General features: G+C 38.2%; 2 protein-coding genes across 2 annotated transcripts in view; one reads left to right on the top strand and one right to left on the bottom strand.

Moving 5' to 3' along the window:
- LOC140930186 (gamma-aminobutyric acid type B receptor subunit 2-like) overlaps positions 1 to 11112 on the bottom strand; it is a 31839-nt gene extending 20727 nt beyond the window's left edge. Inside the window, exons 1-11 of the mRNA XM_073379848.1 lie at positions 10733 to 11112; positions 9064 to 9201; positions 7234 to 7404; positions 6597 to 6707; positions 5515 to 5580; positions 4149 to 4358; positions 2896 to 3111; positions 2502 to 2565; positions 1615 to 1695; positions 1304 to 1454; positions 497 to 632 (exon numbers count right to left, since the gene is read on the bottom strand). Of these exons, the coding sequence (XP_073235949.1) occupies positions 497 to 632; positions 1304 to 1454; positions 1615 to 1695; positions 2502 to 2565; positions 2896 to 3111; positions 4149 to 4358; positions 5515 to 5580; positions 6597 to 6707; positions 7234 to 7404; positions 9064 to 9201; positions 10733 to 11008 (1620 nt within the window). The 5' untranslated portion in view covers positions 11009 to 11112. The remainder of the gene's footprint in view (positions 1 to 496; positions 633 to 1303; positions 1455 to 1614; positions 1696 to 2501; positions 2566 to 2895; positions 3112 to 4148; positions 4359 to 5514; positions 5581 to 6596; positions 6708 to 7233; positions 7405 to 9063; positions 9202 to 10732) is intronic.
- An 8853-nt stretch (positions 11113 to 19965) lies between these two features.
- LOC140930184 (microfibril-associated glycoprotein 4-like) lies at positions 19966 to 25954 on the top strand. Its single transcript, XM_073379846.1, has 4 exons — positions 19966 to 20634; positions 21452 to 21550; positions 24369 to 24746; positions 24991 to 25954. Exons 1-4 carry the CDS (start codon positions 20361 to 20363, stop codon positions 25254 to 25256), a joined length of 1017 nt encoding a protein of 338 aa, XP_073235947.1. The 5' UTR covers positions 19966 to 20360; the 3' UTR covers positions 25257 to 25954.
- The last annotated feature ends 1593 nt before the right edge of the window (positions 25955 to 27547 follow it).

Below are 27547 nucleotides of genomic sequence, written 5' to 3'. Positions count from 1 at the left end.
CCGATTCGTTTAGGTTTTCTCCACTGATTATTTTACTTGCACTCCCTTCTTAAAATCTTTATGAACAAAGAATATATGATAATGCTTTCATGAATTTCTATACTGTTGGAGGTGTTAACGTTTATCATTGTCATAACTGAACGGGGATTAGGGGGAAATGGTTCATAAATGATTGAAAGCTAAGGTTGTTGCTAACAGAAACTGAAGAAAACCCTCAAAATGCCAACTGTGTTTAACTTAACTGACCATGGGTTCCTAGTGGCTAAATTGCCTAGAGAATCTGAACAGTTCCAGCAGGCTGCTCGTGATCCGCCGAAAACTTCATTTTTTTATTATCAAACCTACAGATTGCTGCCACTGAAGAGTTAACGCTTTAAAGTTCATAAGTTGATTTTGCAATGTAGCTCAATTTTATGTTAAAGCTGGCATTTTCCATTTTTCCGGTATATCCGGTTTTAACTGGTATGAGTACCTCAGTATCGTTTCCAACACTTACCTTACAGCGAATAATTGCCTCGACACCAGGGCTCACGAAGTTGCCGTCAATCCCGCGTAGGATCCCAGCCGCGTATATGAGAATTGCACCAACCACAATGATGTTATTCATACGGGGACTTGACATTTTGATGAACCTGCGAAGCCACGACTATGCATAAAACACTAGTACAGTGGATAACCCTTTAAGCCCAAATTTCAACACAAAAATTCTTTTAACTGGCCTCCATTGATGTCTTATCAAGTAAATTGGAAGGAATGCAGAAAATCAGTGCAATACGTTTTTGGTGATCATTGTTTAAAAACTCATGACTTGTTTCCTTGATTATGCCCTCATGCAGTAAGGAGAAATCATCACTCATAGCAAAAGCTCTCACGCGCGTGAAGCGGGCATAGCAGAGCACAATGGGTAATAAAATTTGGTTATCTCTACAGCCAAGAAAATTTGGTTGTGACAAAAATCATCGGTTCGTGCATCAACCCTCTCATGTTAGCGATGTGGAATGTCACACTTTAACTTGATTTTGGACATCCGTGTCATGTTCAATTGACAGCTGCCAAAATAGGGTATCAGTGTCACTTGACTGTACCGCGAGCTCAAGTTCTCCACTGACTAGTTATTGGTTTTCAAGTGATCGCAGACTCACGACCATTTTTTTCAGGAAGAATTCAGTTCGCTTATTTATGTGAAGACAGTTAAAATACTTCAGACAGACAGTCTTTAAAAGATCCCACAAGAGCTTCGCCTTTGGCCTTGGATAAATCGATAAATTACGTGTTCGCATTGCGGAAAAATTTTTAGTGTTACCTATGGTCGCTGTGGCAAATGTTGAATGTCAGAAATGCTACCGCTACAATTATTCCCAAAATCTCAACCGCGCAGAAGAAACTGAACAAACCCACTGAAATCTTGAGCAATCTGTCGACCGTCATCATTTGATCAGATGGAATCGTACCACCTAAAATCAAACAAAAGAATTAAGTTACTTGAACAAGTCTCTTTCAAACCAAGACTCGATGCAAGGCGTGTAAACGGAGTGGGGCAATAACTGCATTTGCGTGGGGTTATTCTTTATCTAGCTACCTCTTTTCAACAGTAACGACAGTAACAATTCTTACCTTTCCAAACGAACTTTGAGGATTCGAGAACCAGTTTATCTTCCTCCATCGTGTAGTTCCCAAGAATCTTTATTCGGCCATCTGAGGATGAATAAATGTTTAAACCAACTCTTTTTAAAACGCTAAAATGTAACAATAACCAATAACGCATCTTCAGATAGAACTGAGACAGGGGAACCCAACGAGAATATAGTTCAAAACCACTTAAACATTGCATTGTTGAACGTATTTTAGTATTTAAACGGTAGATATAGGCATGTTTTTATCCCCTAAAAATTTTTCATCTGTTCGGATTTCCTAGCTGAAAGTCTAGTGATCCGAAAATTATAGGGATCAAAACTTAATTACCTTTCGAAAATTTCAGGAAGAAAAAAGGCTCCCGAAAATTCTAGGTGACCTTTTTAGGATAAAAATCCGTTAAAAATAGGCAATTATACCATTTTTTAGTGGTCGAAAATCCTAGGAGAGGCAGGCAAGCAAGAAATTTTACAACAAATGTTTCGAAAATTCTAGATCTCAAATCGTCTTCCGAACAGATATTCTTCCGAAAATTGTCGTTTGGTGCCCCTGCTGAGACTTTGCCTTATTTCCCCGCAAAATTAACGAGATCCCTCCGCAGAAAGGAGAACCTAAACGTCCCCCACTATAATACTCATGGGGTTGTAAATACTGCTCGCTTTTGCGGCCTCGACTCAATCCACACGTCTTGTGGTAATAAGTGGTATCATTTGACAAAATCGTGGCGACGTGTTAAGATGAAGACGTTAGAGCATGTTATTTACGGTGTTGGTGCCCTCTTATTGGGTGGCTCTTATTTTTTTCAAGAATTTTTACTGTATTACATTGGTTAGAGATTTCTGTCAACAAAGCTTGACTTAGTGTCTGACCTTGCATTTGTCCGACTTCCACAAGCCCTTGTCTATCGCCATCTTCGTTAAAAAACACAGGTCCCTGCAAACAGATGATTACTCGTAATGATGTCTAGAGTATTTTAGGTAAATCCCTTGAAAAGGATGTACTATCCAGGTTTTACAATTTTAAAACTTCGACAGTTGCCTGATTTGGAACCGTAATTAGGTCTATGGAATGGCAGTTTCAGACTAAACTTTTTTCGCAAAGGACAGTTCGTAGTATGTCACGTGACAAATCAAGGATAGAGTACTGGCACCGCGTGACCCTGGCCGGTTTTAGGCTCAGCTGAAGGCTAAGCGGACTAAGCCTTGTCCCCTCAGGGTAACTGACAGTAGCTTTAAAAAGGAGAATAAACATTGTTCCACTTACCGAAAAGCCCAGAAATTTCACTTTCGAAAGTGAATCCCTGAACACCTCAGCCATTTCTTTGTCTGTGTACGTAAAATTCTCCAGAGTTTTATTTCTTGCGGCCAGAGTCTCGGCGGACTTGTTTAGAGCGAGAGCCATGGCAACAACTGCGTCATGGGCAAGTCCCGAGTAAAGTCCTAACTCATTATATTTGTCTTTCCATGAGAGGTACGCTTCCTGGAGAAAGAAAATGAATTAAATTTGGAATGATGCAGCCCTAAGCTGCACCATAAGAAAACAATACATATAAACGTTACCCACTGTTCTGTGGAACTCGACCGAAGCTGCCTTAACTAGTGCTTGTCTGTTATACAATAAATGCTCCTTTTAAAAATTGTACACTCCCCCTTGGAAACTGGGTACTTAAGGGGCGGACCATTAACAACAACAACAACATAAGCTTTATTACCAAATAAAAGTTAAACTTAATTTACAATATAATATATTAATACAAAAAAACGTAACATTTACTCAGAATAACTGAAAAGCTAATCGAGCTGAGTAAAGCTAAATAATGTTCAGGCATAGGAGGTAGGTTGGCACTAAAGCTAGAACAAACAAGGAATTAGTAAATAGATAAAAGGGGAAAAAATGAAAAAAAAAAAGAAGAAAAAATATGTAAATACCAATTAAAGACTCACAACGAAAAAGCACGAAAAAAGTTAACTATAAAAGTAAAATTAACAGGGCTGAGAAAAGCACGCCATCCTCGCATGACAACCGCTGACCAGTGACCATTAGAAATGTTCTGGCAGGGGCAGGAAATTTTCGAGCTGCATAAATACTTTGGATCAATTTAGGTTTCTGGGAAACTGCCCACCTACCCCTCCCGTAAGTTAACATTAACACTTGCTTCTCACTTTGGGTAAAGTGTAGGCTTAGGGGAGGGGTAGGTGGGCAGTGTCTCAGAAACCTAAATTAATCCAATACTTTTTTCGTTAGCATTTTCCTTACTTCTTTGATTAATTTTCCCTTGCATGAATATTTTCTTGGTACTTCGCCCCCCATGACTTTTCTAAAGGTCTGTCCATTACCTGTCCCTTACCATATATACATACTTGACTAACTCCCCTCCTCTCCATGGGTGGGGCAGCAGTGAAATTTTAATGGAGTACCAGCGACTAAATTCTACCATGTTAGCAAAAAAAGTTTCATTTAGAGGTTTATCCACTAAATGATAAAAAATATTACAAACGACTCAAGTAAGTTCTTACCTCGCTTCCTATTATGTCTGGGGAACTGGGTCCCAGTCTCAGGATAGTTGTGCTAAGAAAGTTTCCAAAGGCCTTAGTGACGTGTTCTGTTTTGCAACGAAGCTTTGACGCACGGGCAGGGTGCATTTTTTCCACTACCCACCAACGATGTCGATACCATCCCATCAAAAGCCACACGTACTTGTCACCATAGAAGCCTTGTTTGAAAGCCTGGGAACAGTTTAATGGTGACTACTGTGAGGCATGTGGTTAGAAATAGACTTGATCGATAACAATGGCCTTTGTTAGTTTACTCTTAGAGTTTCAGTGATCTAATAAGCACCGCGCACTGCAAAAACCGTTTTTTCTGAGTATTTATTGGTTATTCGAAAGTTACTGACAAGAAGCAATTAAAGAGGATACTGGAAACATTTTAAAGCGCAACCGGAACTATTTTCGGTGTCTTGAGACCTGATGGCATGGAAAACTCTTGACTTCTCGAGGATGATATGTGACTTTACATACTAGTACTCATACTGAGAAAGCGTGAACAGGACCTGTATCATGTTATTTTAACTACCATAAAAACTGGCGAACACTCTCGGATATCGATAAAACCCGGCTACGTCAAAACACTAGAGCTTTGAATTTTCTCAAACATAAATGATCATTGGCAGGAGCCAATTACCCAGCCCTTGCCCTAGTTTAAGAAACAATTAACCGATTGTTTAGCCTGCAAAAACATCCGTTTCTCCTCGCTCTTCGTCGATGGGGACATTTCGCGCGGAGGAACGTCTGCGGCTCAGCGACAGAAATTTCATACTGAAGACGTAAAATCTGTCCGGAATCCGGTCAGAAGCGCTGATTGGTCGACGGAGTACATTGTTTTAGCTATTGTTTACGAATGACAGACAAAAGACAAAGGCCACAAAGGTCAAATGTAAACGCGAAGAATCCCTAACAAAATAGTCAATATTTGTGGAATATAGTCTTCTCTAAAAGAAGCATTTGAGTTTTGCTGGAGCTCGTTGGCAGATGAACACAACACTTTACCAAAATCGACCAGAAGACACGTAAAATTGGACAAATTTGTATTTGGAACCCCATGACTACTGGATTTATTATGTAAACATCGGTTTGCGTCATCATTGTGGATTTTCTGCCCCTGAGTCAAAGACGTTATTCCTCCTCGCCAAACGTCCTCGGCGGCGAAGAGTGAGGAGAAACGGATGTTTTCGCAGGCTACCGATTGTTTAACTGAGTGATTTCCAGACATGTACCTCAACGTCAATCAAATTGAAAAAAGGAGGAAACACTCCAGCCCGTGTTTATTTATAAAATGAAACTATCCCTTGCCCCTCCACAAAGTTTTAACAGTTTGAGTTACCTGGCAAAATAACTCAATGGCTTTTTCTTCAGAGAAAAGTCCAATTATCACCCGTGCATCTCTTTCCTGTAACATCCAAAATAAAGCGAGAAGGAAACAAATTAAGATTTAAGGTGTGTCACTCACCTTCCATCCGGCAAGAGGACATTTCCACGACTACGTCATTTCGCTACAGTTACCACAATCCATTCCGCTCCAGTGAGGTCTAAAAGACAATCCTCACAAGAAAACAAAACCTGGCATTTTCAAGTCAACTGACACAAATGTGCAATTGGCGTCATTTCAGACCCTTGTTAAGGTGAGCCTGCGCTCAGTGTGCATCAACATAAAGTAATGGCGTTTGATCAAGGAAACTACTTTTACCAAAAACCAACCGTGCTTAAATTTCAGCGCGGTGAATGTCAAAATACATGGGGAAATCCCACATGCATCACAATGTCTATTGTGCGTTGTTATTGTTGGTTGTTGAAAGAAGAATATCTTGCTAACTAATGCTAAGGTGAAAAGGGCGACAAAATGGTACAACGTCTTTTGCAACATTGCTGCAAAACTAGTTGAAAAGCAATTTTGGGCGTTTTACCACTAACCCCCATTGAAACCTGTCTTACAAAAAGTGAGATTGTTGCAAGTTGCGTGAATACTGACTTCTGATTGGATAACATTACGCGGGAGTCAATCCATACACAAGATTTACGTCATTTGCTGCAAGACAAGTTTGCCTTGGGCCGGTAAAACGCGCAACATGTACAGATTTTGTTGAAAAAAGTAGAACTACTCTCTTCTCAGTTATGCAACAACTCTTCGCAACCAGAGAAGTGCGTGGTAAAAAGCGCAACATCGCTATTCAATTCGTTTTGCAACAATGTTGCGGAGCGAGTTGCAGCTTTCGTTGCCTGTTTTACCTATCTTCAAACATAAGTTACTTCCATATTCGAACTCTTAGATTCGTATTTTTTTAATCGATTTTCCTGTTCTTAAATATGATAGATAAATAGCGCCATAGCACCATAGCGAACTCCTAGTGCTCGCTCTATTTTAACTTGGTCGCTACAACTGCAATTTATCAATTATTATTTGATTACCTTCAATACTTTAATGGACGATTGATGGCTTTCTTCTCCCTCACCAAGGGATTCGTGGGCGATGATTGACAAGTTGTTTTCCGCCAGTAATGTCTTGAGACTATCGTAAGCCTTTAAAGAAACGTCATCACGATACACACGATATAAATTTAAAACGTAATTTCTGTTTGATCTTTAGTTGTTTCCTTCAATAAGAGAAGAGGTGGGAAGTGGTGGAATGGTGGAAAAGGCTCAAGCCAAGCACGTGCTAGGCTCGAATTTGAATAATAATAATAATAATAATAATAACAATAATAATAATAAATCTTGAAAAAAACAAACAAACAAACAAACAGACCGTACTTGTGTACGTGTTCGTGTTGTGTGGACCTCTCTATTCAAAGGTTGTGAGCAAATCTTGATATTTTTTGTGGGTAGTCACTTCAGTTATTCCACTGTTATGAATGTGGGCACTGTTTGTTATGATCTGGTCGGGATGAAAGCAATTCATCTTCCTTAAGGTATATTTGATGTGGTTTTTGCTTTCTTTCTGGTTGGTTTGGAAAACTAAGCTGACACTGAGCATTTGCAGGAGGACAAAGTGTACAAATGGAAAACTAAATGAAAACGAGTTCAGTTTTTTATAGGGAATACTCACAGCTTGGTAATAAGACTCAGATTCTGTTATGATGGCAACCTTTTTCCAACCGAAATGTTTCAGGATAGCAAGGCGACCTTGGTTTTGCGCGTCATCAGGCGGAATTGTCCTGAAGAACAGAGGATATTTTTCTTTGTCTGAAAGATAGGCCGAGGCTGCGCCATAGCTAACCTGGGAATACGAATGAACAAGACAGTCTTTGTCAGTAGATAATCGCGTACACCTAGGTCTAATATATCATGCGTTATTGACCAGAAGTGAATTTTATGGACTGGGACCATCCAAGTTGAGGTCCGCAAAGCAATTCGAAAGTTCTGATATACAAAATTTTTTTCTTTACAACAAAGGTTTTCTTTTTGTCACAGAATCAACATAGCCGAGAATATTTTCTGTGCAAAGCATAGTAGAAGTTCTGATTTCCCTCGAGTCTCAATAGCCTGCCTCGCAGACGTAATCTAAGCCCCGTTAGTGATGTGTGCGACCCAGCGCTGAAATCCTTGTTCTGAGCCGCTAACGGACTCAATGAATTACCACAAATACATTTCGAGTTTCCCTTCAACCTGATTGGGAAATATGACAATGGCATTTTGTAAAGTCCAATCATGGCGCATACTCAAACCCGAAAGGGAGTGGGGGGGGGGGGGGGGATGGGGGAGCAGGACAAGGATTTCGGCGCTGTTTCACAGATGGACTTAACCAGAAGTTTAGTTCCGTCTGTGGCGCAGTCTCAAGGGTCGAAAGAAACAAAACTAACTATTGCTCCCAGATCCGGATATTTAGCGCATAACTTCCTTTAAAGGAGATTAAGATACCAACTACCCGTTGTTGACAACCACTTCTACTTCCACTTCTGACCAAATTGACTTGACGTCCGCTGACAGTAGGTGTTCTAGCTGACGCCTGTGCGAGAAGGTCGAAAGATTCCTTGCACAAACTTAGAATCTCTTGACTAGGATGGTAAATGCTTAAAAACTTTGTTTATTGCTGGTTTTCAGTGTCACGCCATTCAAAATAAATCAAAATTAAAGTCAAAACGATTCAATAGATAAAGTCCAGAATCTGGGAAATGAAAGGAGGTAAATATACAAAGACCCTCGCCAAGATTTGGGTCGAAGGAATAATTCGTATACGAGATATCCGAGTTAATGTTTTACCCAAATTTATAGCTAGAGCTTTGTATGGAGACGCCATGCTGTAGCTCACCCGGATGAGCTCCAACATGGCGGACGGAAACCAACAGAAACATCTGTTACCGAGTTTTGATACAAAAGCGTGAATTTAAAGGAACTCATAAACATTAAAGTAATACTTTTTCTAATACTTTAACCGTTTAGATAGCAAAATTCATCGAAAAAAGTCACTTTTTTTAAACCTAAATGACAGCTCTCTCGCCCGTCATGTAAATGCTGCCTCACGGAAAAGCTTAAAACTCTATTACAAAACCAAGAAACCTTTTGAAGCGAAAATTTGTTTGAAAATTAGTTTTCAGCTGCTCTAATACACCATGAAAATAAAATCTCAGTAGGATGGATAGTTTTATAGTTTGAATTTTAGTGACGTCATGTGAAAACCAACAATAGTGGATTAGTGCACTTAGCTGCTCAAACAATTCGAAACAAATAACAAATATAATGATACAACAAAACACGATAAAAAATCCTCTATGGTAGGAGGTAATCAATAAGTTATGTACAAGGATTTGAACTCTGTTTCTGGATAATTGTCGGAAAGAGACTCGAACCTGCTGGACCGCCTGCTGACTCGAGTCCGAATTCGCTGATCACGCGCGCGCTGCACGCTTCGCTCTTTGTTTCTTTCAATGTACTATACCTGTATTAGATTCATAAGATGTGAGCACTCGGCGATAGGCCTGGTAGCTGCACTACATATTCCGCCAAGAAGCATGATTTTTGTCGGTGGCTCGTTAATATGCTGAAATAACGCCTGGACACCCGGTCCCATTTGGCACTAAAAGAAATAAAAAGTATTAAAATAAGCCGTCGCGTAAAATAAGACCATTGTCAGGCGCCAAACACTTTATTCTAGAATAGTGGTAGTAATACTTTTCCTTTTTGATATTCATGTAAATCATCCCACATTGACTCCACTGCATCTGTGGCTTGGTCGCATTTGTTTAAATTCCCGCGCTTGGCAGCATTTGCAAGTGTCTCGTTCGAGTGCTGATTGGCGCAGTTGCGCTTTCCCTGCCTCTTCTGATTGGCCATAGCATTCCGAATATGCTCAGTTGCGGGCATATATTGAGTGTGTATGACAGGTGCTCATATATTAGTGATAAAAGTCCATTACCGCTATTAGACTGACGTCATTCTACCATATTAGATCACCCTGGATGTGATAAAGGATGAGTGGGCGCGCTAGGATGTGAAGAAGTTAATATGGATACCATTGAGCCGAAGACTGATAGGTTCCTGAAAAATGGCATGATTAACCGGTCGAACACTGAGTTCTGAATTTGATTGTTTTATAGATAATGCACTCATACTCTTCCAGCTCGTCAAATATCTGCACGTTTTATCCGTCAAGTATCAAACTTGCCTGCACGTCTTTTTTGAGGAAGTTTGACTTGGAAAAAATGTCTGGGATAAAGATATTTTGCTTCAAAGCTAGTAAGCGAAGAACTTTACAAGTACCGAGTACCTTACCTTCCATTTTGTAGCCGTATTTAGAAGTGAAAACGTAAAATTTTTTCCCCGTTATAATTCATGGCAACAAGAGAACTCAACTCAGGGGCACCCAACGTCAGTTTTTGGAAAATATCTGTTCGGAAGACGATTTGAGATCTAGAATTTTCGGAATTTTTGTTGTAAAATTTCTTGCTTGCCTGCCTCTCCTAGGATTTTTGAACATCTAAAAAATGGTATAATTGCCCATTTTTAATGGATTTTTTACTCTAAAAGGTCACCTAGAATTTTCGGGAGCCTTTTTTCTGGCTGAAATTTTCGAAAAGGTCAGTTTTGATCTTTATAATTTTCGGATCACTAGACTTTCAGCTAGGAAATAAGAACAGATGAAAAATTTTTAGGAGAATAGAAAATCTGCTAACTCGAGATAAAACATCGATGGGAAGTAAAAAAAGCATGACCCACGTAAGAAGGACTAAAAAAAGATTTTCGTTTTTTGCCAGCCGTTTATAAAACGGACAGTGAAAGAAACGACCTGAAGTTTTAAATGGGCAGATGGATGGTAGACATCTTAGTTTAGATTGATGACTCAGTTCAATTACTATCCATATTTTGAATTGGATTCTAAGTTAACGTTGTCCTATGGTACTGTTTATATTGCTGCATAGAGTATAGCTTCAATTTTTCGTATTTAGAATCCGGATCAAGTATTGAAGTCGAGTGAGTTCCCTTTCAATATTCAAATGAAGCTGGCTGGCTTGAATGGCAAAATTTCAATATCGTCATGGCCAAAAACAAACATTTCATATATATATTCTATCTGTCGCATGTTTTAAAAATCACAAAGCACAGCCTACCTTGGTATCCCGCCATTTGATGTCAAGCTTGTAACCAGGTAGAATTTGTGATCGTTCATTGATGAATCTAAGAGCTTGCTCCACTGTTTTGAGGATACCTGAAGCATTCTGAAAAGTTGTCCTTTCACCAGATGCATAAAAGCCTCCTATTGTTAACGTCTTTCCCCGCTTATTTGCAACCACTTGACTGAAAGGAATAATCGTAGACAAGTACAAGAAAAGCGTAGGGGCAAACAACCTGGGAATCGTTCCAAGAACCAAGACGTGCCCTCCCATTGCCGGTTTAAAATGATTTCCGCAAGCCCGTTGTCTGTTCTGAAAGTAGAACAAGCGGCGACGAAATGTCTGAGATATCTTGAAAAAAGTCAAGTATAATTGAAGTTATTATAAGCTTTGAAAAAACCAGACGAGACTAATTGCTCGGCTATGCTAGTCGGTGACATGTGTTGTTGGTTGGTCAATTATAGTACTTGAAAACCTCCTTAACTCTTTCACTCTGTATGATTGCCAAATGCTAATAAAACTACAAGAAATTTACAAATTTACATCACAAAATATGGAAAAACAAGTTGTAATGTGTAATTGTAAACAGTCTGCATGTAATGGTACAGCGTCTAAAGACTTTGAGATTGAGTCTGGGAGTGAAAAATCCGCTCAGGGCGAGGTAGACAGTTTTCTTTACGCTATACATAATTACGACTTCTATTAGTAACAGGTTTCTGCTTCTAATTACCTGGCCTTTTCCCTGTCGTCTTTGCTGCTTGACACTACTTACACTAGGTATTTTCAATTACTGTAGTTGCTAAGTTATGAAAATCATGCAGGAAAATTGAAGAGGCAATACTGTATTACGATTACGAGCAAAAATTTAAATACATCTGACAACAAGGCACAAAACAACCGGAACAAGCATAAATGAAACATGCCCTTTTAAACGTACGCAAATTAACAGACGGCAAAATATGAAAATGTTTACATAGCTGTTAATATATTGTACTTTGATGGAGAATATGCGAGGAAAATTATCGGTGTATTGGAGAAAATTAATTATCTTTTTATAGCGCCTTGACAACTAGAGTCTAAAATATTCACTATAGAAGTTCTTTCTTTGGGGGCATGACAAACAGACAATTCGAGGAATTAAGAACGAAATTTTCTTGGCAAAGAAATGTTTTCAAGTTTCCGAAGCCATAGTTCGCGTATGGTCACATGATCTCTTTACCTCTTTAATCATCTATTTCTGAATAGTGCAACAAAAACTACCTTATATAACTCTCTAATTGTAGATCGAGGAGGCCTAACCTCGAGTCATAAGCTCCATAGTTTCTGTTAGGTCTCCTCGCCTCTTCTTTTTTTCTCTCTTTTTCTTTAGTTTTTGTAATTATTGTGTGGCAAATAAAATAAAATAAAATAAAATAAATAAATAAATAAATAAAGTGTTATTATTTGACAGCAAAATGGAAAAGATCTTAACACTAAATTCTCATGTTCTCTAAGCACGTCCTTAAAACTATGGCTTATCAAAAGCTAGTTTTATTACGAATAATATTCCATTCTAGAAATACAGCTCGTGTTATAAGTGAATTCTATGTAAGACGTTACAACTTCAGCAAGCCATGTGAGATTATGATAGGAGGGGAATCATGCTGGAAAATCAGTAAACGATTTTTCATATAAAGCTATGGGGATGATATGAAGACATTGAATCGAGCTTTTAGGTTCGTAAATGAGCGATTGCAAATTCAACCTGTTCTGGGTTTATATAAGACATAAAATATCGCAATTCAACGTTTTCTTGTGTATTTAGATTTCGACATTGACATACTACTGCATGCAAGCAAACATAATAATCGCATGTCATTTGAAAAATAACTTTCTCTTGAATATGCATTCACCGCGTCTAAATTAAATTCAAGGCATTAGCCAACCGTAGGAAAAAACGTTTTTCTGCTTAAAGTAGAGATAAACATTTGTACTAAAAGAACATTAAGAATTCGCTGTCTCATTCGAAAGACACCGAGATGGTGACTGAAATTTTTTTACCATATACCTGTAGACTACGATCTCTCTTTTCTTTTATTGCGTGCTAGCCGCAATTACTTTTTAAGTAAACTATAGCTTGCAACATTCTGGCCTTTATGGCCTTGGCCTGCTCGAAACCGAGTTAAAGTTTTATGAACTACTCCTTTCATGGTACATTTATCATTATTGACGCTGTTATTGTTTCAACATGCAAAGAGCTTGTCAAATAAAAGTGAATCAAATAAATTTTCCGTCGTTAAAATTCTGTTTTTACGTCAACTATAATAAAGCGTTTTCACACGACGTCACGGCATATTGTTGTCCCAAGACCGTGAAACAGCGGCCATTTCGGTGCCTCAAACCAGTCCTTTGGGAGTTGATCCTTTTTTGTAAGGTAAAAACTGTCTTTTGTTCAAAAAAATTTTCATAGCTGCTGACCACGTGAGTGAAAAAGCTCTATTAATCGAACATTTAAACGCCATTTTAACTGCAAACTGAATCCGCCACTTGTTTGCCTCGCTGTAATTATGCGGTGAAAACGAAGAGAAAATAAACACTGGGAAATTTTATTTAGACAGGCTTTCATACGAATTGTGTGTGAGACATTTTTTTTTACGTTCGCTTCCTTGGGGATATATAGCGGTAGCATGATTGTCTACCAAACCTGCTACATTTGGCCGTTCACATATGTGCATTGAATAAGGAAAATTATTGCTGTTTTCACGTGGGCCGTTTTAGGGCTTGCGCAGTACTCGTGTTCAGTGGTGAACTAGGGTTGAATCCATATCCAAAAATGTTAGTCTTAGGGTCGGTTGTAATTTGACAAACTTTCTTGTTTCTATCTTAAAAGTGAACAATTCTGGTCAGTAACAGCTGGGCTATAAAGCGTTTTCGAGTGCTGTCAGGTTAGACAAATTAGTTTTTTTGTAACGAAAACCACGAATCAGAAACCATATCGGCATCAGTACCAAGTCAATCTCGTGCCAATAAACAAACACAGCTGCCAGTTGCCTTTAGTTAAAACGCTCTATATTGGCTGCTCGAACGACATGTTCAAGTGGTAAAAATGGTGCCCTATTCATGCTCGCAGCCGTTAGTCTTCATGCTTGTAAATTTTTAAGAGAAGAACTGAGCACAAAATTTATCAAGAGAGAATATTGTATATATATTTTTTCCCCAAATGCATGCCGAGGAAAAACCTTACCAGATGGTTTTGACAGCTTATGAACTCATAGATTTCCCCTATTTTCCTTGAAAATGTTTCAGTGGGTCTCCCTACATGAAAATATTTTTGGCTTGCTAGTAAGGTTAAAAAATTGGTCTTAATGAAACTATACCATATTCCCCATATATGCCCGATTACTTAACTTGAAAACCAACCGTAGTTTAATTAATCTTAAAATAGTATGCCCTAAAAGATATAGCGATCATAAAAGAGAGATTCATTTCTGATGTTAAAACAAAGGTATGAAAAGCAAAAAGGAGAAAGAAGAATAAATTTTCGGTCATAGATGATTCTAATAATTGGTCCGTCACTCGCAAGCCAGGGCAAAACTAACGATCCCAAATATAGTGGAATAACTTGGAAAATACGGCGGAAAGAAACTTTGCACAATAAGATACTAGCTTGAAATGATGTTAAGTAATGTAATGGAGCCTGCAGTAAGACCGGAATAGTGGTAAAAGGTTGTGGCTCTCTTTTTTTAGAAACGCTCTTTTAATTAAGGTAGATATATTAAAACTCAGGGTTACTAGGAAACATTGTTCTTCAAAAACAATCACTGTTTCCTCGAAATTAGATTGCAATATTTAATTCGCAATTCGACGTTTGAAAAAATGGTAAAATTATCTCAGGCTTGTTGTCATTTGCAAGGCATCATATTGATTAATAAAAACTCACCTTTTTCATACATTTGGCCTTTCTTGGAGATGGCTCGCTTCATGGTACTGTTCCAAGAAGTTAATCATTTCCACATCTTTTGAAGTTTGGACTCGAGGTTCTCGACAGAACGCTGTAGACAGTAGTTGTAGTCAGAGGTAATATGTTAAAATATATTTAACGGTGTGAGGTTGTACAATCATAAATAATTCAGAAACTATTTGTTTCACTTAAGCAAAAAATCGTCATTCTTTGCACAGCTTTGCTGGTGTCACTTCGTGCATATTAAATGACAAATTGAATAATTGTAAGGAAGAATATCTTTTCGATTCAGAAAAGTACAGAGTTTGTTTTTTGGTTCTAGCTATCAGAATTTTTATTTTTAAATGATTTCGATAACAGACTCGATAACATCTTTAACTTGGGATCTAATCGTGAATATTGTGATAATTAGGGAGGGATTGGTAGTAAGATTGACTTCAGCTAATTGCTTCTTTTAATCCATTATACCTTCTTTTCTAGAAAAGTCTTTATGAAAACTTCAGTTGACCATCAAAAGGACGTTAATTGGTTAAACCCAGCGGGAGTTCTTAATTTTAGTAGCAAATATAAGTGTCAAGTATGAGGATTTCGCTTTGTAATCTTTTCTCGTTGCTAAACGTGTTCACATTCTAAAAAAAATCGCGAGATTTCTCACTCAAGCCTTAACATAAACAACAATGTCGCTCAATGTATGATTTACTTGCTCGTGTTATTTACAGTCAGGGGTGAGAAATACTTTTTTGAATATGTCTGAGTTTGCCATAAAGGCTCGGAGACAATAATAATTCTTCTGCAATAATGGAAATATAAGGTCACTAGCTATGATTTAAATCGATGATTTTTGTTATTATTTTTTTGCGTCATTGAGATTATAATTATTATTATTATTATTATTATTATTATTATTATTATTATTATTATTATTATTACCATTATTATTTCCATTTTGCATTTACACAAGCTTCTTGTAATTCGGAACGATCGCAGACACAGGGCTTTATTTTTATTAATCTTATTGGAATATTTATATATTTTCCTTCTCACTCAAAACGTGGAAAATATGTTTGAATTTGCTGTAAATGCTCGGAGACAAACTCGTAATTTTTTTTTCGCGGTGATGGTAATATAAGGTCACCAGTTATGATTTGGATCGATGAATTGAGCAGACAAACTTAACCATCTTTTTATATAATTGGATTGTTCCATTTTATTTTATTATTATTTTTTAAATTTGCATTGATACAATGTCCTTGTAATTCGGAATGATCGCAAACACAAGGCTAGGCAAGGTACTTATTTAATAAAAGTAGTAATTACTACGCAACTTCAAATTTTAGAGTTGCAAGTTGATTCCTATATTCCAGAGATTCACGAACGATGTCACAAATAAAATAATTAAACAAAGTAAAAGAAACTGGTTTAGAGCAAGAAAAAACTAAATTATTGTTTAATGTAATTTCAAAAGAAACAGACTAAACAACGAACTAGTTATGACTGAAAAATAAAAACGTTAAGCTGGCTTTAATTCGTTCCCTTTAATTTTTACATTTTTACTATATGATGTAGCACAAACTTAACAATCGAATTACGATTGGGTTCGAACAATGCACGAACATAAGTTCTAGCCAATCACAAGGCGTAAAAAGAGACCTAGTGTAGTCGCTGAATCTATTTACAAAGAGCTGTCACTGCAATCCTCAATTTTAAACGCTTCTGTCAACATGGATTTGAGGTCTTGGACTAAATATTGTTTTGTTTTATTGTTTTATTATCATTTTGCCATACAAGTTAAATATATAGAAAAAATTTAAAGATAACAGATGAGGCAAGGCAGCCCAAGTAAGAAAACGAGGCTTAATTGAATAGGACCATCTTAAAATTGGTTTTAACCTCGGTGAATAATCTCACCGATCTCACCCGTCTGGTTCCTCCGCAATTCAGCCATTGGCTGCAAGTGAGGAAAGTTGGCACCGTTTATTTATATATTTATTTTTATGGTAAGAAAATTTAAAAAAAAGGTTTGGAGTCGCGCCTAAGGAAGATCCTGAACGTCTGCTCGATCCCCGAAACAACCACTTTTAGTAAAATCCAACTTGTGGTCTATTGTCAATGCTGCGTTCTGATTGGTTAAGCTATACTACTAGGCTATATGTTATAGCCCACTAGTAGTGAAAAGCACCGGCCTTTTAGAGGCAAAAAAGGGTTTAAATCTAAATTTAACTAGCTAAAGATGTTTTTGTCTCGATATATTTGACCAACTGTTTGGTTTTAACTAAAACAGTTATTCCTCTCGCCCTCACGGCCTCATGGGCTATTGACTCAGAGCCCATTCGGGCTCGTGGAATAATTGTTAAATATATTGTAGCTAATGACGTCATCTATTTTTTTAGGTTTGTTTTGCGAAAGAGGATGTTTTGTTAAGACAAAGGTTTTGCACACGTACGCACCTAAAATAGGCACGTCTGTACCTAAAATAATTTCGAAAGGTTACAAAAAAAAAAAAAGAAGGAAACATAAGAGAAACTAGTGAGGTAAGTGATGGAAGGAAACCATTGTTAAAATATTAATTTTGTTCAATGTCCGAGCCACATTATCGGCGGGCTGAATGTTGAATATGGTGTAGGCAAAATGAAGCGGTATATTAATTAATCAAACAGCGCCTGGGAAATAAATTAATGAGAAAGCAGAAGAGGGGCTTTCAACTTCCGACTTCCGACTTCCGACTTGCAACTTGCAACTTCCAACCGACTTCCAACTTTGTCCTCGAATTGTTTATCCTTATGTTCCCTTCTCAAGGCTTTGTAAAGTTATGATCACTTATCGGTCCAGGGGTCCGTTTTTCAAAAGCCCCGATATATTAACGGCCCGTAAAACTGTTGTTGTTTACATGCAAGATAAAGGTTTCAATAGTTTTGCATCTAACATGATAACAATCAATTTCACTATCAATTAGTGAAACAAAATGGAGTAGTTTGCTAGCCAGGACCCGCGCCCTTATTTTTTATATTTCAATTTGAATATTTGATTTCGGGCCCGAAAAGTTACCGGGACTTTCGAGAAACGGGCCCCAGGTTTTCTTTCATTTGCCAAACGGATAGCGTCAGTATAAATGACACCAGCATATGAAAATCATTGAATGAGGCTAAGGTACGAATTTTTGGACTTTGTTATGTTGGCAAAATCCAGTCCAAAAACATTACTTTGTTGCCCATCCTATGTTCTGCTTGTTGGTGCTTTTTTTTCTCAAGTGTCTCAGTTTTCTTAACCCTTTAATTTCTAATATTGGATTAAGTATTATATATAATTCACCATTAACTTCAAATTTCTTTTTGAAATTCCTCAGAAATAAAGTCTTTTCACCATTTACAAAAAGGTTCTGGAAAATCAGTTGGAAAGTAAATGAAATACCAACTAAACGAATAAGTTTTATAATGTAGTGTTAATGATACAGTATATGAAATAAATCATATATGAACTGCGGAAATGAAATGAAAATGAAGAAATGATCGTCGGAGTGAACGCAATTTATGCAATTGCGGTGAGAAGCCTGAAAAAAATTCAGGACTTCAACGGGGTTTGAACCCGTGACATCGCGATACCGGTGCGATGCTCTACCAACTGAGCTATGAAGCCACTGACGTTGGGAGCAGGTCAATTGTGGGTTCATATGTTTCCGTGAAAGAAATGAGTGTTAACGATATATGAAATAAATCATATATGAACTGCGGAAATACAATGAAAATGGTAACCGGTATCGCGAGTTCATAAAGCGACTTGATGAAAGCAGGAGGCTACTGAAATCGGATCCCTAGCTCTGTGTCTTAGGCAGAAAGCATCGCTAAGCACTGAAACATTGGCTACGTAATACTCCAAAACCGAAATTGCTAAAGAGAAAATCGAGTTTGGATGTGCTTCTCGCAAGCCCGTGACAGAATATCTAAGGTGAAAACCACACCAATATTAGCACAAACCGGAAATTGTATAAGTTTGTTCTGTTGTTTTGCGGCCAGGTAGACCATATGAATCCGGGACGAATACTTTAGTACTTTATATCCTGTAGTACTGTAGTACTGTGTCGCGGTTTTGTGGATATAAAGAGCGAGTAAAGGCAGCTTCGCGGGAAATCGCGGGAAATCAGAAGGCGCTCACAGCATGGTCGTCACTATCAATAAAGCTAAGAGGCTTCGAACAGGACAATCACTCACTCGTAGAAATGTTACACTTTGTCAGTGTTATAAACCCGATACATGTAAATATAAGCCAGCCGACAAAAAATCTGGATTTTTCATCGGGAAATATCTGTAAACTTGAGCATGAAATATATAGGCATGCTGAGTAATATTTCAAGCAAAGAACTGGTCCTTATTCACCTGGGTCTAACAAATACACTAGGGCATTAATTTACCTGTGTTTAACAAATACAGCAAATACAGCAAAATACGCTGTTAACAAATACACTGGGGCATTAATTTGTCTGTGTCTTACAGATACACTAGGGTATTAATTTGCCCGTGTCTAATAAATACGCTGGGGCATTAATTTGCCTGTGTCTAAAAAAATACACTGGGGCATTAATTTGCCAGTGTTTAACAAAATGCACTGGTGCATTAATTTGCTTGTGTTTAACAAATACACTGGGGCATTAAATTGCCTGTGTCTCACAAAATACACTGGGGCATTTATTTGCCTGTGCTTAACAAATACACTGGGGCATTAATTTGCCTGTGTCTTACAACATACACTGGGGCATTAATTTGCCTGTGTCTGACAAATACACTGGCGCATTTATTTTCCTCTGTCTAACGAATAAACGTTTGAAGTATTTACTCCTCTGTAACAAATATGTTTATGTAATCCTTTACCAAGACAATGGCAACTAAGATAAAGGCGTCTTAAAACTGAAAATTCCGGTGATGTATATTTTTTAACCAAGCCGACAGGAAACCGCTAGCCACGAAAAATATAACAGCAAATAAAGAGTAGCCCTGTCCCATTGTTTTATTGTATTACATATCAGGCGTTCAAGAAAAATCGTATACCTTAATGAGGAAAATTTGCCGCTAAAACATGTCACGATTAATCCGGCTTACAACACTTTCGTAAGGCTTGTCTTCTTTTTAGTGTGGTTCCTCTTTCAGCTCCTACTGTGATTTAGGTAAAAACTTTTTACCTGAGCAGCGGGGACCCAAATTCCTGAACCGGCCTAAGCCTGTCATCCTATAATCGGATTTTGACTCAGGAACTGCTTTCGTTTTCTAAGCATTAGATGGGCATATTTGGTTATAGTTTTGAAGTATTGTCATTGTCTAATCTGAGCAAATATTATAACGTTCTATCATGATCTGTTAAATTGATGAAGGTTGCATCATTTTCAGAAGTATGAACTCCCAATCGCAGTTTAGTCATACTGATTCTATGAGCTGAGTTGAGTGAGTGAGTGAGTGAGTGATCGAGTGCCATTCGAGTGCCTCCAAAAGCCCATGGCATGACTACGTCATCCATGAGCCAAAAACCGGATGTCCTTTTTTGATGGCCAAAAGAAACCACTGAAGAAAACCGAAATATTTATTTTCCCGTGACATCATATTAATGATGTAGTTAGGCACTAAGTTATTACAAGTGTCATTCACTACAAACTGTGACCTTGAAGAAGTCTTACTCAGAGTTTTCGTCACAACCAAAAGGATGCAGGCCTCCAGAGCTGAACCCAAGAATGAACATCCTAATGATTACCCACAGTTATTAACTATCCAGTCTTCACCGTCCGAAGACCCAGCAGGAAACCAAATTTACCATGAAAACGATGAAAGAAGACGACAACAACCTACGAAAAATATTGCTATAAGCCGTCATGTCTTATCCGCTATGATAGCTGTTCTGGCATTATCCTTCTTGACAATGGTTGCTACATTAATTTTAACTATAATGATGATGCCTACAGGAGCAAGTGAAACTAAAGGTAATTTTTAGATACTAATTTGAAGTGATTTTCTGTAACTCTGGCAGGCTCAAAGTTCGAAAATTAAATTCGAGTTTTACCCCTATACCACGATACTTCGATTCCGCCAATTCTTGGTATGTAGTCTTGAAATGGTATCCTAAAACTGAATTGATGTTGATTTATTCGCTTTAAATTCTCTTATCTTTACTTTGAAAGATATCGAGAGGAGTCTTCGAGGAACCGCAGTACTCCCTCTTAAGGCATTAATTCAGTTGTTAATTGAGGCTTTTTCGCTGAAAATAATCTAATCATTACTGATACAGCTGTAAAAGACTATCCTGCACTTCTGATCTACTAACATTAGGATGAAAACAGTTAAGTCTATGATACGAACGACTTAAACGCCAAACAGCATATTTTAGGTACTTAGAATGTATCGCCCAATGTAAGGTAATCCGGATTCTGGAATCCTGGAAATTTTTGCGTTTGGAATCCGAAATAGGAATTCATAGCGGATAAGGAAGCGTAATTGGTAATTGAGAGCTTGCTCGCAGGCTATGTACGTAATTGGTAATATAATTAACAAAATGAAATGGACAGCCATCAATGACACAGCCCCTTTTTTACGCGCTTCTCTCTTGCCGGTTTAAACTTCCCGCGTGACTCTATAACTCGTTTGACCCTCAGGATAAGCATGAACCAGTTCTTCCTTAATTATACCGGGGTGTTTCCCCTGTAGCAAATCCAAAAAGTGCTTCTTCCTCTACCTTATATGTTTCTGGTCAAATTGGTATTAGAAGCTTCAATGTAAACTGATTATTTATCTGTTACACAGGCATGGCTGAGGAGATACAACGGCTGATCGAGTTAAGTCATAAAATAATAGCTTCGAAGGCAAATGAAACTGGAAGAGAACCTAGAGTGTTTGATAAAGGTAGGGTGAAGCCAGCTTGCAAAAAGTGAAGAGTAGAAGTTGTAACCAAACTGATCACTCCTTTTCCGAAACCATATTTATCTTGAAGAGAAAATTAATTTTATGTAGTAATAGTCATTGATATAGATTGCAAGTTCTATGAAGTTCTGTGAAGGAATGAGTGTCTTAATTGCTTGATACTAGGAGAACCCGAGGTGGTCCCGTTACGTTTCATTAGAAAGGGGTTGTATGAGATTTCTACCAATTCTAGAGTAAGACTACCCTACAATCATGGAAAAAAGTCTTGGGACAAGTTTGTTCTTTTAACACTTTTTTACACACACACACGCACACCAAACAAACAGTCGCTTGCGAATGCACCTAGACTTGCTCAGCACCTCCCCTCTACCTACAATGTGGGCCATTCTACACCAACGCATGTTAGAAAGGGTAGGCATTGCTTGTTCAAACTTCAGTTGTAAAATATTTACACTAGAAATACGTGTCTCGCAAAGCCTCGAGGAAACTCAGTGTGCCACTCAAGTTAAACTTGCTTGACGGGGTTGGAGATATCTATTGAGTCTACTTGTGTTTCTGCATCACGGTGCGAAGCTCGCACGTTCCACGCGCGAGTTAGGAACCTCGGCTACGCGAGGGCATTCCATTCTCTCTCCGCGAGGAGTAATTCATGGCCTAACCTTATCGTCCTAAGGAGTTTTGGATACAATTGTAGAATTAAACTACTTACACTCGTTGATGCAAAAATGGCCCCTCCTGCCTCTAAACATAAGCGTGCGGGAAGCGCAAGAAATTGAATTTGACTTAATTTTGATTGACCTGACCAGTGTTATTTGTCGTCTGTCGGTTATTGGCTGTGAGGACTCTAATTTCTATCCATCTTTTGTCACAGTTACAACGGTCGTTTTATTGTTAGTCAAATTGTCAGTTTTCCATTCACTCTACTGAAGCCAGTCTTGCTTGAGTCCGTTGATAAGTCGTTTTGAAGGTGCTGGTAACTTCTGACTACGATTCAGCTGCGTTTGTTCCCAGTTGGTAAATAGGCTTTCTAAAGTGAATCGTTGATAGCAGTCTGAGAAATACGTAAGGCAGGTCGTAGAGTCAGTGTCGATTTGGTGGTTCGTCTGTAACTGGTGTTCAACAACGTCATCACAGCCATAAACATCACGGCTTAACTGACAGATGAACAACAACATCACGACTTAATTTACCAGCCAGATCGATAAACTACGTCTATAACTAGAAATACGTGTATCGCAGAACTTCGAGAGGCTCAGGCTCATAAAATGACAGGGATGGGAGGGCGGGATTCAACACTGGCTCTAATATGGCTAATATTGGAAGGTGAGATGTACTTAATCTCCTTTTGGTTGGAGTAAATTTGGACCCAGTTCTTTGGCTAAAAGGATCTTCTTTGATTTAAATGGGATTGCTGTTGTCGAGGAAAGGCAGCCAATGTTGCATTAGTCCCGTGTTCAGCCCATTTGACCCTTCTAGATGTGTAATTATAGTAAAAGGAAGTGGGTGTGATAGTGAATAACTGCAAGCTAATATGCAGTTGCATTTGCTTAATATTTGGGTTAGATGCCATCTCTAATAATAAGTGTAATTATAATTCACTATTTGTGAAGTGTGTCAGTAGTAGTGAGTGGATGAAATTGTAGGAGATTATGCTGCGATGAAAACAACAAGTAAATGCTGGTAATTGAAGGAAAAAAATATATTATATTGTTAAGTGCGCTACAGCAATGAGAGCGTTTGCACTTGTTTTAGTTCATAACCACACTGACAACTAATTGTTTATAAGTAACAGTAAGGTGCAAACATAATCACCGAAATATAAATTACATGTAGCAATGTCTTAAGGGTGCAGTTCATGAGAATTATGAAAGTGATCACGACTATTAAACGCAAGAGTGAATTATGAAATGTCCACGTACAAGTCATGTTGAAGGTGGTCAGTTTCTCAATTCTCAACATGCATGAGCTTGTTGAGACATGGTTGCCAGAGGCATAGGTTTTGAAATTCCTAAACTGATCATGACAGCCAAATGTACACTTTCCTGACCAAATGAATCGACAATTTGTGCAGACAATGGCTTCTATACTCCGGTCAAAACCTCGTGTAGTGGACACAAATGACATAAGACAAAACACTTCTTTGTTGCCTGTTCAGGGAAAAATCTGCTTGGTACTGTTTCATGGTTTTTGTTCTTTTGTTTTACGTCATCTGTGTCGGGTACACGAAGTAAATGACGAAACTCCCATCACAGCCGGCTATCCTCTCCACCCATTTATTACATGAATTTATCGTGAATGTAAAGTGCAGAATGGATAGATCTTATAGGAAACCCTATATCTGCTTGTCGTTTAATTTCATGAAACAATATTCTGCCAATGGAACATGTTTAACTTCTGTGAGTATGTCTCCTCCCTCTGACTTCTTTGAAAGAGTTAAATTTTCCCTGACTCATATTGTCATACATGTCGCACACTAATATTCTGAGGAGATCCGAAATACACATGTTATTTTGATTTCTCAATCTCACAAGCTCATTTAAGTTTTACATCCCCTTATGACTACCACTCACTACAGTGTGAACTCACCCCACCCCTCCCCATCGAACGCACTCCCCAAATTGGCAATTATTACTAGTATAAACCTATTCCTTTTTTCGCTCTTCTCTTTGCCGTCGCCGTCACCGTCGTCGTTGCTCAAGCTCCCTATTGTTGTGATCTGGTAATTTTGCTACCATGGTAGCGTGACGTCACACGTCTCGTCTCTATTTTAAATAATTTTAAGGTCATCTTTCCTGAACAGCTAAGAACTGTGCTGAGCTATACAAAGCTGGCAAAAGAATCAGCGGCGTGTACACAATCGAACCTGATGGTGAAGGTGCCTTTGAAGTGTTCTGTGATCAAAAAACAAGCGGAGGGGGGTGGACAGTGTTCCAGAAGAGACTGGACGGCTCGGTTTCTTTCTACCGTGACTGGGATGACTACAAAAATGGGTTTGGTAACCTGAATGGTGAGTTCTGGCTTGGATTGGACAAGATTTACCGCCTGACGGAAAAGAAACGCAACCGGCTTCGAGTTGATCTGGAGGAAACTACAGGCAACACTGCTTACGCTGAATATGACATGTTTGCAGTTACAAACGAAGCGACTAAATACAAGCTCAGTCTAGGAAATTACTCAGGTATCGTGCTTGGAATGTATTTAATTTTGATGTATAGTATTTTGTCTTCGTGTCTTAATTATTCGTTCAAAGCTTGGTTGTTGGCGGTTTCTTGACTTCTTGCAAACTTGAAAACTCTAGGAAGTTTCAAAAGGAGCTAAGTTACTTTTCCAAACGTAGCCCCTCTCTTGTACTTCAATGCTAGATTATATTCAGGTATTCTACTCCAAACATTCCTGGTAAAATGACCTTGTATGACCCCTAGGAACTGCTGGTGACTCATTAACGACGTGGCATCGAGACCAGCCGTTTAGCACCAGAGACCAAGATCATGATGCCGCCCCACGTAACTGCGCTGTGGTCTACAGAGGAGCCTGGTGGTACTATCGTTGCCATCATTCAAACTTGAATGGTTTTTATTACAACGGTTCACATTCATCATATGGTGATGGTGTCAACTGGAATTCATGGAAAGGATATAACTACTCTGCCAAGAGAGCTGAGATGAAAATCAGACCGGTCAACTTTTAGAACTTTTACGGAACCCTAGGACGTCTTGTTTCCGTTATAGTTTCCAAGTAACAAATAAAATTTCATGGTAAAATGCCGTATTTACTCGAATAAGAACCGCCCTCAAATAAGTGCCGCATTTGGGACAAAAATACTGAGTTAATAGGCGCCTCCTCCAAATAAGCTGCGCGGCCCCGATGCAATCAAAATCAAAAGACGTTTCTGTCATAAAATGAAATAATATCGGTTACTGAAAAGAAGCAAAGAAGTAGCGTCCAACTTTCAAATAAGAGCCGCTTCGAATAAGCACCACATTTGAGAAGTGAAAATTTTAATAAGCATCGCGGCGCTTATTCGAGTAAATACGGTTATGTCAAAGGAATCGGTGATTATAAAACAACTTTGACCTATTTTCATTGCCATCGCATTCTAAGGCGTCTTAGTAACACATCAGCATGCGACATCCACTAGAGAATGTTCGAAAAAAGGTTTTTATCATCATGGATGAAATTGAAGTTTTTAATCGTAATTTGTAGTTTTTATTAATAGTTTGTAATAATGTTTATCCTTTTTTAGGATATTTTTGTATTATCTTAGTTGGACTAGTTTTAAGTATTTTTAACATACTTTTATATTTCTTTTTTATCTAGGGCCTCTAAGGATATCAGTTTTTGTAACTGTTGGAGTTACCCTAGCTAAATAAAAGTATCTTCTTCTTCTTCCTCTTCCTCTGTCTGATAGAAAAATGCATTGGTCTAACCACAAAATCGAACGCAGAAGCAGTTTAGTCCAGTAGCAGTCCAGTAGTCGGAAAATTGTCGTTTCGTTCAACCCACGGGTCAGAAAAGGTCTGATACCGGATTTTGGTAGATCAAGTCCTCCTGATTATTGCCTAATAATTTGTAAGGTCAATTTGTGGTATAGGTTTGGAGTAAATGGCGATTTTATTTCACGCACCTTACGGTCCAGCATGAAAACGAGACTTGAACCTGAATCGCCATTTACCTCCCAATTCTTTCTTAAAAAATCGCTAAAAATGGTAACTAACTTAATGTTCGACGACGTTGACCTCTTTCTCAGTTGTGGTTAATATAGAATACTCTTATGTTAAGGTTTTTCACAAGCTGCCACCTTGGTGTGCGAGTGCGCATGGAATTAGGGACAACTCTTATCAGAAACCTTCCTTCAAATTCACTCCTACCCTTTGACTTCGAGTCGGCTACGTAGATTGCTCCAGGGTTGAGCCAGCTGAGACACGAGAAAATGCTTGATCGTTGCGGCTACTGGAGTGATTTTTAGCAACAAATTCTTGATACACTTTTGAGTGTTGTGACTCCAGTTGCTTCATATACTAACAAGGTAAACTGGTAGCCATCGTGCATAGTTACAGGTCTGTCCAATGAGAAAAAATACGGCGTCGTAATTGCAAGGGCAGATATATCAGAAGCAAGTGCCAATTTGTATGTTCGTTCCGCTTTGATGAATCGTAAAATTGTACTAACCATGCATGAAACCATTCTGCCAACAAATTGCAAACATCTTTGACGGGGCTCTTGCGTGCAATTTGGTGACTTCAAAAAGAGATGCCAGTATCGTCAATCTCTTTCTAATAGTTGGTTAACTCTCTCTGATACACTTTCCTCCTTCTATACGACCTTAACCTAATCAGCAATATTTTCAGAGAGACCCTCTTCTCAGGGGTCAACCCGTGTCTTCTTTTCATGCTTTGGAACAGTCTACGTTCCTGAAGCAATCCATAATGAATGCTGTATTTTTCTCTTTTGAGAACGAAAATAGACAATTTCTCGTAATAACATGTAGCTTTTTTCTCAACGATCTCTAATTCCTATATAAAAAAAAAACTCTCCGTCTGTCACGTTCATAGAGCGACTTTCTATATGTCAAGTGCTATAAAAATGTCAAAAATGTTTTTTTAATCTATCCTTTACTTGCAAAAAGTTAATAAAGGAAAACAGCTAATGCTAAACAAAGTACAGATATTTAAACTGGTTCTTTGAAAGAAAAAAGAAAAGCAATCAAAGCGAGATTTTCCTTTATTTCAAGCAAATAATTTGTCCTTGTGCGAGTAACGCGATCAGTCACGTGACATTGTTGACTCGAAAATATATAATCATCTCCTTTGTTACAATGAACATTGAGTAAGTTACCTTTTTTTAGCGATTTTTAACAAAGAATTAGGAGGTAAATGGTGATTCAGGTATCAGGCTCGTTTTCGTGCTGGACCGTAAGGTATGTGGAATAAAAACGCCATTTACTAGAAACCTATACCACAAATCGACCTTACAAATTAT

This window comes from Porites lutea, chromosome 3, assembly GCF_958299795.1.
Source record: "Porites lutea chromosome 3, jaPorLute2.1, whole genome shotgun sequence".
NCBI lineage: Eukaryota > Metazoa > Cnidaria > Anthozoa > Scleractinia > Poritidae > Porites > Porites lutea.
Note: the sequence above shows the minus strand (reverse complement) of the source record. Positions and strands in the feature narration are given on the sequence as shown.

Excerpts from the sequence above, each read along its gene's own strand:
- LOC140930184 (XM_073379846.1), top strand. The coding sequence starts at position 20,361 with ATGCAGGCCTCCAGAGCTGAACCCAAGAATGAACATCCTAATGATTAC. Across the intron at positions 20,635-21,451 it reads AGGAGCAAGTGAAACTAAAG|GCATGGCTGAGGAGATACAA; the intron begins GTAATTTTTAGA and ends TCTGTTACACAG. Across the intron at positions 24,747-24,990 it reads CAGTCTAGGAAATTACTCAG|GAACTGCTGGTGACTCATTA; the intron begins GTATCGTGCTTG and ends TATGACCCCTAG.